Genomic DNA, 17,638 nt, shown 5'->3' on the forward strand with positions numbered 1-17,638 from the left:
GATGCCATCACCTTTGTTGTTAGTACATTATCTTCCTTGCTTCAGATAATTTCTAAGTCCCATGGTCTTCTTTTCTATGATATTTGTTTTGTCTTTTTTTTTTACCTAGTGTTTTAATAAAAATATAATTTGATCAGTTTTATTGTTATTTCATCCAGTTTTAGATAAATGTTAATTTCTTGTAATTTTTTATGTCATTTGGTTATATACAGCATGTTGATCTACATGCCTACTGACAAGGGGCTTAATAAAAGTTAATTGTAGGACGGGTTTAGTTGTATAATTTCTATTATTAGAAGAGTCTGACAAATAAATGTTTGCACAACTTTTTTAATTGTTTTAACTCCATAAGTTTATTCTAGGTTTCAGCAATGTTGGCTTGCAGCCAAAAGGTTCTAGGTTCGATCTTAGGCCAAAGGTCTGCATTATCACCCTCTGTGTGCGTGGGTGCCTTCTGGGTACTCCAGCTTTTTTCCGACATTCAAAAAACATGACTATTAATTGATGACTCTAAATCACCCTTGAATGTGTGTTCATGCTTGTATGTCTCTGTGTTACCCTGTGATGTACTACTGACTTATCCAGTGTGTACCCCACCTTTTGGAGACCAATAGTCCCATGGCCCTGATGGACAACCATTAGATGTGTCAGGGTTCTGCCCTTTGTTTAGTTTTCTTTTTAGTCTCACTGTAATTTTGTGTTTTTGTAGTGGTTTTCTAGCAGTGTTGTGTTTTTGTGATACTTTCTGTGTAAAACACATTCACTTTTGGACACATTTCATTGTCCTGAACAGTTTCGGGTATGGAAAAGTCTTTGATTTTAAGTCTAGCTTTTTAAACATACATGCAGTAGAAACTTATAAGATCCAAAGAGACAAGAACCAGTGATAGACCGAGCCAGGCTCTGCACTGACTCAACCCACAGATTTTAAAGAGATTACCTTAGACAGGCGAGGCAGACTTTCTGAGCTGTCATAGAAATATATATACCCACGGGCACATCTACAATCAGTCCACAGGCAGCAAATAAATAGATATTTGGGGCTGGCTGTGTGCATTTCCCTGAATAAGAAATTGGATGTAGGGATGAAATAAGCACAAATACATGGCTTTCCAAAAGTCTTCATATCCGTTTATTTTTTGTCTTCATTTTCTAGGGACCACATGCAACTTGACTGTAATGGAATGTTAAACAACAGACCAAAAAAAAATATATAGGTTATTGATGTGAAAGAGTGATTAGAAAAACCCCACAGATTTTAATTTAAAGTAAAAAAGCTAAAAGTTTTCCACATTTGAACCAGAGTAATACAATGCGCTGCACCAAACCATGCTGGATTCTTTGAGTGTGCTTATCAGAACCAAGTCACATATAGCTACTCCTCTATGCTGTTCTCATCCTGACTCATCTGTTTCCCCAGTGCACCCTGCTGCCTGCATGTTGTGTGAACTAAATCGTAAAAAAAAAAATTGAAAAAAATATATCAGCATTAAAGAGGTTTATATATATATAGATCTAGCCTGCATGTTCTCAGAAGATTGACTTATATATTGACAATATAGCAGGACAACTCATAAGATATACTTTCTGAACAGAAAATTAAAAGATATGATTTTTTTCTGCTTTACTCCTCAAAGTGGTATGATATAAACATACATACATTTGAATATGTTTATTTGAATCATATATTTCTGTTACATAATCAGCTTCCACTGATTATTTAACCGCCCTTTAAGTGCACATGGCATCTATTTTGTTTGCCATGTGCACTTAAAGGGTGGTTAGCTGTTTAAATCTTAATGCTTTTGCTGGTCAATATCCCCCCCCCCTAAATTGACTTTTTGGCAACATTTAGACACCCTGGGGACAGATCAATAGATATCCTCCTGTTCACTTTCTTTAAAGGCTTGCTAAGACAAAATTAAGTCCCACACAGGAGCACGCTAATAGACAGACTTAAAGAACTGTGGGAAAATGTTTTCAAACTAGTAGATTTAATTTCATTTCTCTTTACATTTTTCTACAGCAATGTAAAACACTCATTGCCAGCTGTCCTGAGTGCCTAACTCTTTTAAATAGGGTGGTGTGAGGAGCTTTTTTTCTTTACTATCCAAGTTTGGAAAAAGAAAAAACGTTTTATTCACTCAAGTTATCTGTACGACTTAGAAATTAGATTATCTATAAAACCTACACATAATGAAATAGAAAGTGGGGAAAATAGTAAAAAAAAAGGTATACGTGCTTTCGTAAAAAATAATTTAAAATAGCTTTAAGCAAAGGAATTCTGTTGTTTTTTATATCCTAGCTGTAGGTAATGTTACACGGTTGCCAGCATGGCTGTTTTTATTTATTTTATTATGTTGGTGCTGTGGTCTCCCAGTGGTGTCACTTTGTACCTTAGGACACCGCTGCCGTTTCAGCATTATTGCTGTGATAAACAACATCGGAGGACAAAGGCTCGCATCGGTCAGAGGCAGAAGAGAGGATAGGCAGTGTCATGGCATGAGGCCTGCTGACTATCAGCATATCACAAAGCCTCAGAGAAAAGCGGTCGCAGGGCGATTTCTATAGATGCTGCTAGAAAAAACTGACCCACAAAACCAAGGTCCAGTGTGTATGGGTGGGTGGGTGTATTTTGCACATTTAAAAGAAGCTGAGATAGTTTGTTTTGATTAGGTGGCTCAGGGTGATCCGGTTTTAGAGCTGTTGGAGACAAAGGGACCTGCCAGTTTTGTCAGTCTTTATTTTGTGAAGAGATGACGTAATTGTAGCAAAAGCTGTTCCTAATTAATGTCCAACGAGGCATGCATTCTGGTTAAAGTCAACAGATAATAAAACAATTGAAACCACTGACTCAGGAAGGAAGAGATAACTTTAGGTAACAGGGATCCCTTAAATAAATAAGTGTATACAACTCAGTTTTTTTTATTTTCCAAACTGCTTAGTTATGCTAAATAATGTTGCCCTGCTAAAAAAAATTTATGAAATAGAAAAACTGAGTTGTTATATGTGTCATTAGAGCATTTTCCAGGAAATAAATATATCAGCTCTGATAACTGATCATATCCAAGTTAAGGTCTCTGTTAAAATAAACATCCTCAGCTCTAGTGTTTCCCATGCAATCACCTATCATACCTTGGTTTGTCTACTTGATTACCATTGCTTATCTAAATTATCTATAATAATTATAATTGAACTTTATTCATCTTACACTGGAGAAATTTACCTTTGCATTTAACCCATTCCCTTGGGGAGCAGTGGGCTGCCACTGTGCAGCACCTGGGGAGCAACCTTCTCAGAGTACAAGTGCACTGCTTTAACCAACTAGGCCAACACTCCCCCTACTTCTTACCCTATAAGTTATGAAAATGCAACATAATGAATCAGTTTTTACATATTTTAGTAAAAGGTATTTGAGTTAAACAATATGGTTTAGCTTGTTTTCGTTGCTTTGACCGACTTTCTCAATTTTCCACAGCTGATTTGCAGTTTGTCACACATTACAATAGCATAGTATCTACCGTCCAGAGTGTAACCAACCAGTCTGCAATAAAATTATACCTGAACAAAAGAAGTATCCCCAGCTTTTACACAAAAAGAATTATCAGATTTTTTTAACAGAATTATTGAGATCAGTTCAATAAAAGCAAAGATCTGTTCATGCTCCAAGCAGATGATAGAGCATTCCCTTTGGTTTAATCTTGCTGAAAGCAGCCTGAGTCAGTATATTGTCTCATAAATATCTCTCTCGCTGTGATTTAATGATTGCAAATGATTGTGCTTTCTATCACTCCGTGCAAATCTCTTCCTTCCTCCTTTTTCCTCCTTCATCATCTGTCATATCAGGCTGTAATCCATCAGTGTTTGTTAGAAAGACGAAGGCTGAGGAGTGACCAACATTGCATTCTGCTTCAGGCTTTGCTATTTTAAGGGCAGAGGAAATCTTGAGTTAACGCTAGTACATTTGAGAGATGTTGATGCCTTTTATCCAGAGCCTTTAGCAGATAATCCACTGATGGGTACAGTTCTTTAAAGGACTGAACCTTAAGTTCAAGAACCTTAAGCGAGGACCCTTTTTGAGTATATATATAAAAAAGAAATAGCTTGAACCACTCAGAAAAATCATGTTTGATTTTTTTTTAAACTACATATTAAAGCGATTATCAATCATTTCAACTTTTTGAAAGAAATAAAATCATATCATAAAAGTCTATTTATACAATAGTAAATGGTGTTTTGGTTGATGGTCTATCAGGGTAGACATCATTTAGTTCAATGGACACAATTCCGCAAGTAAGAAGAAGGTAAATTTAATTTGTTGACATATGTTACTTAAATTCGAAAACCTGTTTTAAACCTACTCTATACTTTTACAGCAAAAAAAACAATGAAAAAACAAAAAAACTAGCTAATCCATGAAAGGCTTTGATAGAAGTGTGATTTTAAACCCTGAAAATAAAAGCATTTCTGCAACCACATGCAAACTCATAGGAAAGCCCCTAATCACCTGGTATGTTATTAGAAGGGGCTGCTGGTGGTTTTCAACAGAAAAGCTTAGTTTGAAGTTTTGGTTAATGTCACTGCTGAAGAGGTTGACATAACATCACATATTAGTGTAACTAAACAAGCTGCTAGGAACTTTCAGAGCAGGACTTTTTTCTGTGTTTTATTTGTAGCTTGGCTAAACAACCACATTCCAGTTAAAGATGTACATACTTTAACACACATTCTTAGGGGAAATAATTTACTGGATTATGTGCTGCCTGCACAAAAGAGGAGCCGAAGTAAAGAACTAGATCGGAATTGAAATCAACATGTTTTTAAATCCTTGTCCTTTGAGATCAATTATTATCACTGGGGAAAACAATCTCTGTTCACTCTGTTTCTGTAAAATAAGCTCTTTTGTTTCTCTTCTTTTCATGATCAAGCCACTCTTTTTCATCTCCTATGCGTCCCGCGTCCCCACCATGCAGGAAGTATCATTCTCCTTGTTAACAGTGAAAATGAATGACCATGAAGTATCCATAAAAAGATGAGAAAAATGTATTTAAAAAAAATGGATATTGTCTGCAACAAAATCTCAAGTAGGTTGTCACTTAAAGACGAGGCAATGTTTTTCTTGAATTAGTCCAGTTTCAGCCATGGCTACTCAGATAAAAGTTTTCAGAGATTTTAAGGAAACAGGGATTCTTATCAGCTGTATGGCATTGATTTATATAACTTTATCTAATTCTTACACAAATGATCCATATTCAATTCCAAAGTACATTATTAATCCCAAAGAGAAATCAAATATTTCAGTATCTCATTATAATGTGGAAATTTACGCTGCAAAAAAAAAAAAAAAGATTAGAGCTCAATTTAATTCTTAAACATTAAAGAAATATTTATCATCACATTTACAAAAATAACCAAGGAAAGGAAATAGCCGTCATTAGTGTGACAGTAAACTCCATCATGATCACAGGCTGGCTTCAGAAAGAAGACAAAATAACACGGCAAAGCAGCCAATGCAGTAATTTAATTACAACTGAGCAGCAGAGCTTCATGGTTTCTCTGACCTTAGAGTTGGTCAAAGGATAATGGATGATGAGAGATGACCTACCCACTAGCTGATGTCATTTCAGTGAATCACAAGGTTGACTTTTATTATGATCCTTTCTTCATTTTTGCAGCCTCTTAAGAAAATGTGCAGCGAGGAATTAACATGAGCCTAATAGCTTGAGGTTGAATGTAATGCTGGGTTTCTGTCTGTTTGTGTAATTGTGCTGTACTGTGAAGAATAAAGCTGCCAAAGCAATGTTTTCCACCACACAGCACAGTACAGCCTCATGGCTTAGCCTTTAACTATGAAAAGTTCACACAGCAGGCTGGATAAACACTTTAGAATAGTCGGTGTTGTTTTAGACACTTATAAGCAAAAAAGTTTGTATATATTTATAAATATAAACATGAACATTGATTTGGAAGAATTGTCTAAAACCTGTTGTTGAAGGTCTTTGTCAGCACAATTAGTTATACACGGAAATCTGTCTTTTGTGGCAGAAATCTAAAAAAAAATAAAAGGTAAAATCCTGCTGAAATATGTAGAAGAGTTTTCTCTGGGGCTATACAATTTAAATTTAAACCGTCTTGTAAAATAACACATTTTAAAAAGAACCTTCCACATCCATGCTATGGGCCACCATGCTATCCTTTAGCAGGGCCAGGAAACGTAGTGAGAGTTTATGCAAAGATCAATGCATGATGGAATTCGAAGAAAACCTACAAACAATTTGATGATGGTATGAAGAACACCTTCCAGAGGCTAACAAATAAAAGGATTAGCCAGCGCTGTTATAGAATGATATGTATCAGAGCATAATCAAATTGATTCTAATAATTTTAAGGGACAGACTTAAATACTTTCAAGAATAAATCCTGTCGCATCATGGTTTACATATGCATTTTACATTTTAAAACATAATCTGGGATTTTTGTTGCACATTCTACATTGTTAATATAAAAACTAAAGCATTTTCTCCACTTTTTAATTTTGCTTTTTTGCAAAATTTCAGTATTGCTTGTTGAAACTGCTGCTGATGTTGCAGCGCCATATCTGTTGCTGCTGCATGGAGCATTATTGTAATTAATCTGAACATAAGATGCTGCCTTTATGTAATTATATTGCAGTGGTTTTTACAATGAGATTAAGGGCTTCAGCGGACATGAACTGCCTGTAAGTATGTTCAGCGATGTTACACTCTTTATCTCTGGATTTCATCCCCCAGTGAGCGTAATACTCAACAGGACATGTCAGCGTAATTAGTTGTGTCCTGGGGTTGTGTTAGCTCCCACTCACGCCCTAGCTCAGCTTGAAAAAAATTCTGTGTGAAATCCGGAACTTACTCTCTGTTATTCATTCTCTGAGTGCCATAAGACGTGGCACTCCTACAAAACAGTAACTAACCTAAGTTTAGACATGTATCATCATTATTCCACCTTAAGATTTGAGGGTCTCAGCATCATGCACTCTTGTAACTTCCTAATATATGGATGACTTACCTCAAAGGTATAGTTGAGGTTTTTCACAAACTTTTGAAAAGACCCTCCCTCCCAACTTAAAAAAAGCACATGCACAAAATTCTACACAATCAGCATTTAGCTGCAGTGTCAGAGCTTCCTCAAAATCATATCCAATGGTGCAATAATACCAGGAGTAATGCAAATATATATCACCACAACATTTTCATTTAATGACCTTCCCCTATGGTGCCACCATCCATGAAAACAATGGTTGTCGATGGAGCAATGCAGAGCATATTCATTTCTAAAGATGATACCATACCTTTTGTTATCAAGCTATGCCTTCAGACTATATTTTCGCTCTAGATGAAGCCATCTGCTTTGATCTTTATGGCAGGCAATGTATGGGACACTTAGCTGTTAGTGTGAATAATGATAGTCTTTGAGATGGGTTGCAGGATGACAGTAAGTATTACAAAAGGTCCATCACTCTTGTCCAGATGGTAGGCGTTGATCTCTTGAGTGAATGATACTGTATGCATGATTAGGCAGTCATTTTGCTGCATGGTCTGTATTGAATAATTGGATCCTTTACAACAGACAAGCTTAATGTAGCTATTCTTTCCTACACGGAACAATGTCACACCCTTGCAACCCAAGTACCAACTATTACCATTGAATTACCAACATTCTGCAGAAAACCTGCAACCAATATTACATTTTCCATCCCAAACCAGTACAATAGTACAATATTAAATGTGCTGAAATTAGACCAACCAATATCAATTACATATATGCTATAAGATGTCAAAACTTGAACATTAATTCTGTATGTTTTGGCTTTTTATGCTGGTAAGAAAAAATATTAAGAATTCCAATAGAGGAGGCGCAGCTCACTTGCACCGTGTACATTGCCTAGCTAGCATGGTAGAAATCAGAGCATTACATAAATGGGAAAATGCATGCAAAAAAACACCTCTTAGCATTTTATTATTTGATGCTCTTTCACTGCTAGAAATAGTTTAAATGCTACCAGTTGAGTACCGATTGCACATTTCACCCTCTGCATTAGATTTGGGAGTTAAATGTGTATCCAGTCAGGAAATATGCATTGTGTCTGTGTAGCTGGAATCATTTAAATCTACCCCTTACTCCTAGTCTGCTAAAGCATATTTGACAGTCTGTGAACTGGAAGCAGTTGTAGAAAAAAAAATAGCATAATGCATTTTCCCATGATGCTGTTTACTGGAGAACATTAATGCTAACATGATTTCATTGAATTTGTGGTGCATCAGCCAGTATCCCTTGGTAATCCTCTATGAAACTATAGCTTGTGGGTTTCCACTCATGTGTAGTTTGATGTATCTAATATGCTGCTGAGGATGGTTCTGGTACTGTTGAGGGATTTTGCATACATGTGCTGATATGCATCTCAGCTGTGCACACTACTGTATATGGATGTGTGGTTTTCTTTTTAAGGAAGCTAACATTTAATCACCTGCTGTAAAGATGAAAGATTTAGTCTGCTTTAAACAGTAGTAGACAAAATACAGAAAAGTAGGAGCTACTCTGACTTTGTTTCTCAGTTTTCTAGATAACAGGAAAGAGGAGACAGGCTTTTTCAGGACAAAGAATGTTGAATCAGTTTTGTTTTGACGTCTCTTTTTACCAGAGCCACTGCAGTTGATAGTGTTTTACCGTATGTCACTTTAAGATTTAACAAAACCTCCACAAGTGAAATGTATTCATTTTAAAATGTAAATATTTATGCATGTTTTACAGTCTTTTGTATTCATAGAATCGCTATAAATTTCTAACATATCAAAATATTTTGCATTGTGGTTGATCCTTGTGTAGCGTCACATGTAAACCAAAGACCCTTTTTGCTATCCTGCTGTGACCTTTATCCATTTCTTCAACTGTATTTATGTTTACAAGATTAATACTTAAATAAAACATGACATAGCAATCCTTTTACACCTAAATATACATAGTTGTCAGCTGTAAAGATAGTAAATCTAGACTATAAACTGTTTTAAGAGTGGTGGGTGGTAAGGGACTTTATTGGGACATTAGTGACTTCTAAAAAATCTGGTGCTTTGAAAGTTTTTTTTTTATTTTTATTTTTTTTTAATCTCTTTTCGAAAAAAAAAGACTGAATATTCCCTAAATCAGTTGGTAGAATGTTAACAAGTTGCACAGGGATCAACACAGGAATATGAACCAGTTGCCTCAACCTAAATTTTTTAATATGAGTAGCAGTAACAATATTTGGTTGCACTTAAGCGTTGGATCTGATATATGACCCATCTATACATTTTACTGTATAGTATTAAGTCATATGAAGTAATTTTCTTATTGGCTATATTAGCAGGTTGTGATTGATTATGATGTTTAGAGATGTCATAGTTTTATCCAAACTTAAATTTCCAATTCAACCTTTGAGTTGATATTACACTTTTCTTAATATGCAGCCAAGTTGAAGTGCAATAAATACAACACAGATAAAATATTGTTTTTAGTAATTTCTGTTGTGTTTTTTATCTTTATAGAGTCACTTCTTCTTGTTCACCAACTGATTGCCCATCCTCTGCTGTTAAACCTGGGGACCGCACATCATTGTGGCAGTGATATACAAACATGGATAAAAAACAAAAATGGGCGCCAGGTCTGGAAGGTGTGTTATTGATACTGCTGAGTCACATGGCTGCAGGACTTGAAGTGCCTCTTGATCGTAAGTACCACTCTCAATAATTTCATGTATAGATAATGATTTGTGGTGTTTCCCTGCTATCAGCTGTTAACTCATTGATTTTAATCATGGTGTTTAAAAAAAAAAAAAAGCTCTTCTTGCATTTATTCCACCTTCCTAAAAGAAATGCAAGTTAAAAGTGGGAAAGCTGGCTATATCAATTCCTAAAAATATTCCTTCACCTTATCTGCTGCTTTTTTCTTGCACAAGTTTAAAAGATGTTCTAACAATTTTCCTCAATATTCTATTGCTGTTGTATGGCATGCCATATTGGACAAAAAGCTAAAGTACTGGAAGGATGTAAGTTGCTTAAGACATAGCCTTGGCTTGAGTGGAGTTTTGCCCCTTCAAATTTATTGATTTGCTCTTTGTGTGGCTTGAGTAACAATGTGCATGGAGTTTTTTTGCAACAACATAACTCTACTGAGTACCTTGCTTGGCTTGGAGTGTTGCTTGAAGTGTAAATTTTAAGTTAGGAAATGGTAAGACATCAGCTTAAGGGTGAGGTTGCTGCTTACTGTATGTCTTTGTTTGCTTCTAAAGTCCTGTCTGACAAATTTGGCTTGGCATGCACGAAGCTTGAATAGTGATTCTGCTTGTTTATGTCAAAGCATGTCTACATTGGATTTATTGTTGATGTATGCATGAATTACATTGCTCTGCATTTCATATCCAGTGCCTCAACCCCCCACCATAACACTGCAGTCCCCAAAGGATTACATCTTTGATCCCCGGGACAAAATCGTCATACAGTGCGAGGCCAAAGGGAATCCTCATCCCAGGTGAGACGATAACTCCAAAACACTTAATGAAAGATTTAATGCCGCCGCCATGCTTCCTCTCTGGTAAATTACAGCCCTGCTTCTGAGGGCAACTTAACCTGGAGGCGAGTGAAAGAGATAAATCGCCATAGCAACCGTCGCCTCGGAGACCTGGCTGGAACACACCCGGAAGAGTGGATTTGCAGCGCGTCTCCATTCATTGAATCAAATAAGTTAGATTCAGGCAAAGACCTACAATTTAATCAAAGGCTTTATTTCATTTGCACCATGTTTTGCTTATGTCTTTGTAACCCTTTATCCTGTTCTAATTATTACCTGGATTTATGTGCAATAACACAGTAGTACACAGAGGATACCTCTGTGTTGTTTTATTGACAATACAGCTGTTTGATGAAGTCCTCATAGGTTATCTAGAGCAGTGATTCCCAACCGGGGTGCCTCTATTGGTCCATGAGTGCATTACAAGGGGTACATGAAAATATTTTATTTTTTAGGTATTAAAATAGGACTGGGATCTATTTTGCTTTGTGAGGACCTAATTCCAAAATTAAACAATCCTTTCAAAAACCGAAAAAGTATTTTTTTTTTCTTATATGTTTGAGTTAACTGCAGCTTTAAAAAACATTAAAACAAAGCAGATAAACAGCCTGGTATCAGCTGTTTTTCACACTGAGCTGTCGGAGCTCATCAAAGCAGCATCAAAGTAAAACTAATTTAATCAGTCTGACTATCATTTTTGTTCTGTATTTTGGGCCCAACTTAAGTTTAAATGTGATAATAAGGGAGTTCTCAGAGGAGCCCCAGTTTTATAAATACAGGTTAATAATATTTATTTAGATTCCTTCCTAAATTCCAGGCAACATATTTATGATTTTTAATTGACATGGAAAGCATGAAACGCCTGAGAATTAAATGCTCAAATTAAAAGACTAAAGGTATAGTGGAGGATGTTCTTTTCCTGGGTGGATCATCAAAATAAGTGGTCCTCCTAATTGTCAATCATTCTGGTCATATGTTTATGTAAGGCCGTCCTATATGCTCATGCCTATTTTCACTTACCCGTGGTGAGTCTGACCTAGTGGAAAAATTACAAATCTTCCTTTGCAAAGTAAGCTTTTATGGGCGATGCAAACAGCAACTTTTAAACAGAGCATGTATGAGGAGAAATAGGCTGTTGCATTCTCTTTCATGCAATCAATAGCCGTTCCCTCTCGGGAGCAGGTACAGTGTTGTGACTGTGCTTTTTTTTTTTTTTTTTAAGTGGAGAGGGCGAGTCTTTTAAAAAAATTGTGAAAATCCTCCACTATACCTTTAAGTAAAATAGTTTTTATTTCATAATCAGTTATTGTACATTACACTTTTGGACACTTATCAGTACTTTTGACTGAGGGGGGTATTCATGGTAAGACAAAGTGCCCAAAGAGGTACCCAAGTCAAAACAGGTTTAAGACAGATCAGAGATGATACAATGGAGCTGGCTTTGGTTATAAAAGATCTAAAGCTGTAAACAACTCACAAAGGCTGGAACTTAAGATTATTTTGCAAATCGATTAATCTGTTGACTATTTTTTGATTAATCGATTGATAATTAGATAGCAAAAGGTTCCTTTTTTACTAAATTAAACCAGGTGAAACAAAATTTCTTCCACTTGAGGATTTCTGGATAGAGCATATTGACAGACGAAATTTTTTTTTTTAATCTTAAAATCAAAATATTAACTTTTTTTTTTTTTTTACAGTTTTGGTATAATTACTGCTCAAGGTGGGTCACTCTGTAAGCTAATGAGATATTTTATAGTCTCTTTACTCCAGTTAAAGATTAATCAATTGCTAAATAATTTCTCCACTATTTCAACAATCGATTAATCCGATTAATTGTTTCAGCTCCACCATTTGGTTCATCATTGGAAAATCTCTGGCATTCCAGCAAACTTACCAAGACATTGTTTCTACCTCATCTTAACAGAGTATACATTAAAGCACACTCAAGATGCTGCAGATCTTTTATTTTAAACATCAACATGTCTGGCCTTTATGCAAGGATAGGAAAAGGAAAGCTATTGTTAAAAGAGAGCTAAATGAAGCCTCATTTTTAAGAAAACACACGTTTTAAAGTTTTGCAGCTAACATATAAGGAGGTGCTCTTTTCAAAGGAGACCAAAAGTGAACTTTTCATTCAACATGCGAAACCATTTGTATGGCAGGAAACTATCACTCCATATAACACTAAACACACCATTCCCTCACTTAACCTTCTGCCAGAATCATATAGTTGGAATGTTGTTTTCATCACGGACAGGAAAGGTTGTCATCCTTAACTGGAAGATAGATACTGCTAAATTAAAGACCGATGAAAAGACTTACAGTAAGAAGGTGGAGTTTCAGGGAATGAAAAGGATTAGCAATAAAACACTAACAATATATATAGACACATGATTAATATCAGTAGAAAATACATCCAATAAAATGTTCAGTAATTTCACTGAACTGTAATGCAGAACCAGAACACATTCTTTGGGATGTAAGCAGAGGAAAAGCTTCAGCCTCTTGAGGTTGGCATTAGAGCTGAACTCTTTTTTTTTTTTAAACTATGTAGGTTCGATTTAAATTAGACTTAAGTTACAATTTAATTTCAGCCTCTTTCCACTATTTCTGTATTCTTATTTCAGATAAGTAAAAATAAAAAAATAAAAACAACTAAATTCTTATTAATATCAAGTAACAGGAAAGACTTGTGTAATTTTTCAACTATATTGCACAGCCCTAGTATCTACTGTATATCTTCCCTGAACACTTGTCTGGTGGAACCTTATTATTATAATGCTGAAATGTTAATTCACTACAAAAGAATAGTCTGCAACTAAACTAAAGCTAGTTTTTTTTTATATATACCTTGTATCTTTAAGCCTCTATTGGTACAGTAAGTGTAGGTTTTATGATGATCAGCTTGGGACAAAGCTTACTGCTTCTTGAAACTCTGGGTTTTATAAACCTACTTTGCTTTTTTAGGAACTGAACGAAGATATGGTTAAGAGTGTTTTTTTGTCCATGCCTGTTGCAGCTGAAAGATATATTAATGACTCTTGTACTCTGTAGCTTTTCATGGACGAGGAATGGGACAAACTTCGATGTGGAGACAGACTCCAAAGTCGTGATGAAGCCTTATTCAGGAACGCTAGAGATTGACATCAGTGGAGAAAAGGCCGAGGCTTATGAAGGAACATACCAGTGTACTGCTAGCAACGAGCACGGCAAAGCTCTAACAAACAACATTGTCATCAGGCAGTCCAGTAAGACAGATAATAAAAATTCTGAATATCTGTAGCAATTATTGCAAATCTTATAGATGCATTGTTTGGTTTTGTGACTCACAGGGTCCCCCTTGTGGTCAAAGGAAAAAAATGAGGCGATTCAGGTGCAGAAGGGGTCTCCCCTTGTACTTCACTGTCGACCCCCTGCAGGCCTGCCTCCTCCTGTCATCTTCTGGATGGATCACAGTGAGTTCTGTGAATTTGAACACTGCTGCATTCATGTAGAAATACAGACATAAATAATGCCTGATTTGCTGATTCTTCCCTCAGATTTCCAGAGAGTGCCTCTGGATAATCGAGTCACCCAGGCCTTGAACGGAGACCTGTACTTTTCCAATGTTCTTCCAGAAGACACCCGGAGCAATTATATTTGCTACGCACGCTTTTACCACACACAAACCATCCAGCAGAAAGATCCCATCTCTGTCACAGTACTCACCAGTAAGTATAGCCCTGCAACTGATTATAACGACTTATTGCAATAAATGTTTGTTTATATAGCTGTAGATCACATTAAACGGGAAAGGTATTTTTTTCTGTGTAACACCGAACGTAGCTACTCTTTCTGTATAACACAGTCTTTCAAAAATCTTTTATAGACCTTGGAAAGTTTTCATATTAAACCCTTAAAATTCCTTAAAACCTGCTGGGATTGTTAAAAGACTAAATAACGTTTTATTTAAGAGTGTCAGAGTCAGAGAGCTAAATATTTTATTAATTTACTTCTATTTGACCTTTATTCAACTGGGTAAACTGTCTGACCACTTATCATTTACAACCATGGCATGGCCAGGAGGCAAGAATAAATGAAAATAAACAGTACATAGCAACAAATATTTAAAAGAAATCGATTGTACTAAGAAAAAATAGATGCTTACATGTGCAAGAAACACTTTGGAGTGTAAATAATGAAACTATTTAACTTTTCACTCCATTTCACAATAGTAATTAAGGCTTTACGTTGCTCTATCACACAATTGCAAAACAAATATAATTTGTTTTAGGCAAAAAATCTGAAAATATGGTTCAATTTCATAATGGCTGCAATTTAAAATATTTAATGTTTGCTGGAATTGCATGGATATGATTTGAGGTTATATTTCAGAAGAAACAAAGAATCAGTGTTGACTGCTTACACTCATCGCTGATTTCTATAGTGATGAGTGCTGCTGGTTTATTCCATTTTTTTCTATCCCTTGGTATGGATTTGTTCTTTTAACTTGGCTTCAAATCTCTTCATCTGTGGTTACATTAAGACTTAAAACAAAAACAATTCTTCCTGTTATTTATTTTCCAATCTTTTTTTTTTTTTTTTGTGAAAATGTAGAATCTAAACAACAATGTCTACTCTTATCCAAGATGGATACAAATTAATGCTGATGATTTTTTTTTACATATTGTTGGTATTCTCAAGAGATAATTAGTTTAATTCACCAAAGGTTAATTGAAACTAAAGACAATGGTTCATATCAGCAGTGTGTTTTTCCTATTTTTTTTTTTTTTTCATTTTTATTTTACATAGACAGTATGACACACAACCAGAGTGGCATACCCTTAGGTGAAAACGAAAACAAAACAGAAAAATTCTTTAGCTGCAATCACAAGGAGCTCTCTACAAAGTTTTTGCATGTACCAAATCATATTAATAAAAACCATAACTGCATATCAGGAGATGGACAGCTCTTAATAAATGAAAGAGTCCCTTTTTCTGATCTTCCTTACTAACATTTTATCCTGTCTACAGTCATGACTCAAGTTACATAGTGAATAAATAGATGCACCAGAAAAAAAACACAAGTATCTGTCTTTTACTAAATTTCTTCCAACCCTGATATATCACATTTGAAAAGTAGTACCTCTTTCTCCTTTTCAATAGATATCGACCCTGACATCACACTTCCAAATTCTAAACGTCTCTTGTAAATGTTGATTTCAACTTGTTTCCCTGATTTATCAGACAACCCTAAAGGAGAGCGCCGCCCTGGTTTCATGTGGCCTGTTGGTGAAATGAGCACCAAGATGGTTCTAAGAGGGGAAACACTAGAATTGGAATGCATCGCTGAGGGATTGTAAGTTGGCCTTTTATCACACTGCCTTGTAAACTTAAACTTTATTCCATTTTGTCACATTAAGACAACAAACACCTTTGATGCACCTTTGGAATCTATTGCAATGGCCAATCAGAGTGGTAAATGCAAGATAAATCAGACATTAGTACATTAGCACTTTTGCTGGCATTTATTCAAGTAATACTATGGTTAAAGGTATAGTGGAGGATGTTCTTTTTCATCAAAATAAGTGGTCATCCTAAATGTCAATCATTCTGATGATATGTTTACGTAAAGCAGTCCTATATGCGTTTTCACTTACGGTGGTGAGTCTGACGAAGTGGAAAAAATCTTCTTTGAAAAGTAAGCTCTTATGAGCGATGCAAACAACAACTTTTAAACAGAGCGTGCATGAGGAGAAATGGGCTTGTGCATGCTCTCGCACGCTTTTAATAGGCATTCCCTCTCGGGAGTTAGTGCAGGGTTGTGCATGTACATTTTCTTTAAAAATGGAGATGGCAGATCTTTTCAGAAATTTGCGAAAATCCTCCACTATACCTTTAATGTTGCAGAAAAACAAAAAAACACAACCTGCTCAGGGTCTCATAAATCCAATCTTGATGTTTTCTGTGACAGACCCACTCCAGAAGTTATGTGGCAGAAGGATGGAGGGAGGCTGCCGAGTGGCAGGACAAGCTTCCACGAATTCAAAAAAACACTGACGATCATCGATGTGAATGAAGATGATGCCGGTGACTACCGCTGTACAGCCACTAACAAGCTGGGCTCTGTCCACCACATAATTAAAGTCACAGTTAAAGGTAAAGATGAGCAAAGATGTATTATCAATTAAATAAAGAAAAATTACTTATATGTGGAAAGAAAATGAAACCAAACTTGCCATTTGTAAAAAAGAATTTTGCCCTCCTTATGATTGTTGTATTGTTCTGTTAAGTTAAAATAGCCACACCCAGACCTGTAATATCTAGAAATCATTTAAAAATCGCCTTCTTAAAGTAATCTTTTTTGTGCATCTTCAATCTCCCTCACCAGCTGCTCCTTTTTGGATCAGTGCTCCAAGAAATTTGATTCTGGCTCCAAATGAGACCGGCATCTTAACCTGTCGGGTTAATGGAAACCCTAAACCAAAAATTAACTGGTTTGTCAACGGACGTTCATTTAAAGGTACGTTTAAATTGTGAATAAGTAAAGGTACTGTTTGGTTTTCAAAATACTGAATTGACATTTGCAGTAGTCCTTTTTCAGTTGAAATAGGTAATAAACACTACAAAAACCAGAAAAATGTACCCTCTTTTTTATGTATTCCAGACTTTTATGAAGATAATGGTCCAAAGGTAGAGGAGGATACCATCATTCTCAGCAATGTACAGTCAGGGAGCAGTGCTGTCTTCCAGTGCAATGCATCTAATGAGTTTGGTTATTTATTGGCTAATGCTTTTGTCAGTGTTCTGGGTAAGCTACATTTGACCGTTACATCTTGAAATATGCAGATCTGCATGAGTGCAATGAAATTCAAAAAGTCTATGCTTGCCCTCAACAGCTGAACCACCAAGAATTCTCACTCCGGCCAACAAAGTGTATCTAGTCATCATGAACAACCCGGCGTTGCTTCACTGCGCCTCGTTTGGCTCGCCAATACCAGCTATCACATGGTAGGAATCTGGACCTAATGTATGTTGGTCATTGCTCCATTTAACCGTTCTCTTGCAGGTTTAGATA

General features: G+C 35.9%; 1 protein-coding gene across 15 annotated transcripts in view; it reads left to right on the plus strand.

Moving 5' to 3' along the window:
* LOC107098426 (neuronal cell adhesion molecule-like) overlaps positions 1 to 17,638 on the plus strand; it is a 73,415-nt gene that overhangs the window by 34,090 nt on the left and 21,687 nt on the right. For 11 of the 15 annotated variants that reach the window (XM_015396105.1, XM_015396114.1, XM_015396111.1 and 8 more), the window contains 11 exons: positions 9,558 to 9,739; positions 10,040 to 10,057; positions 10,434 to 10,539; positions 13,636 to 13,829; positions 13,914 to 14,036; positions 14,121 to 14,291; positions 15,808 to 15,919; positions 16,535 to 16,719; positions 16,952 to 17,083; positions 17,228 to 17,371; positions 17,460 to 17,571. In XM_015396105.1, coding sequence (XP_015251591.1) covers positions 9,646 to 9,739; positions 10,040 to 10,057; positions 10,434 to 10,539; positions 13,636 to 13,829; positions 13,914 to 14,036; positions 14,121 to 14,291; positions 15,808 to 15,919; positions 16,535 to 16,719; positions 16,952 to 17,083; positions 17,228 to 17,371; positions 17,460 to 17,571 — 1,391 coding nt within the window. In that variant the 5' untranslated portion in view covers positions 9,558 to 9,645. The remainder of the gene's footprint in view (positions 1 to 9,557; positions 9,740 to 10,039; positions 10,058 to 10,433; positions 10,540 to 13,635; positions 13,830 to 13,913; positions 14,037 to 14,120; positions 14,292 to 15,807; positions 15,920 to 16,534; positions 16,720 to 16,951; positions 17,084 to 17,227; positions 17,372 to 17,459; positions 17,572 to 17,638) is intronic. The other 4 variants (XM_015396109.1, XM_015396112.1, XM_015396120.1 and 1 more) reach the window with 1 other exon arrangement.

The sequence above is a fragment of the Cyprinodon variegatus genome, unplaced genomic scaffold (assembly GCF_000732505.1).
Source record: "Cyprinodon variegatus isolate N-32 unplaced genomic scaffold, C_variegatus-1.0 Scaffold776, whole genome shotgun sequence".
Classification (NCBI taxonomy): Eukaryota; Metazoa; Chordata; class Actinopteri; order Cyprinodontiformes; family Cyprinodontidae; genus Cyprinodon; species Cyprinodon variegatus.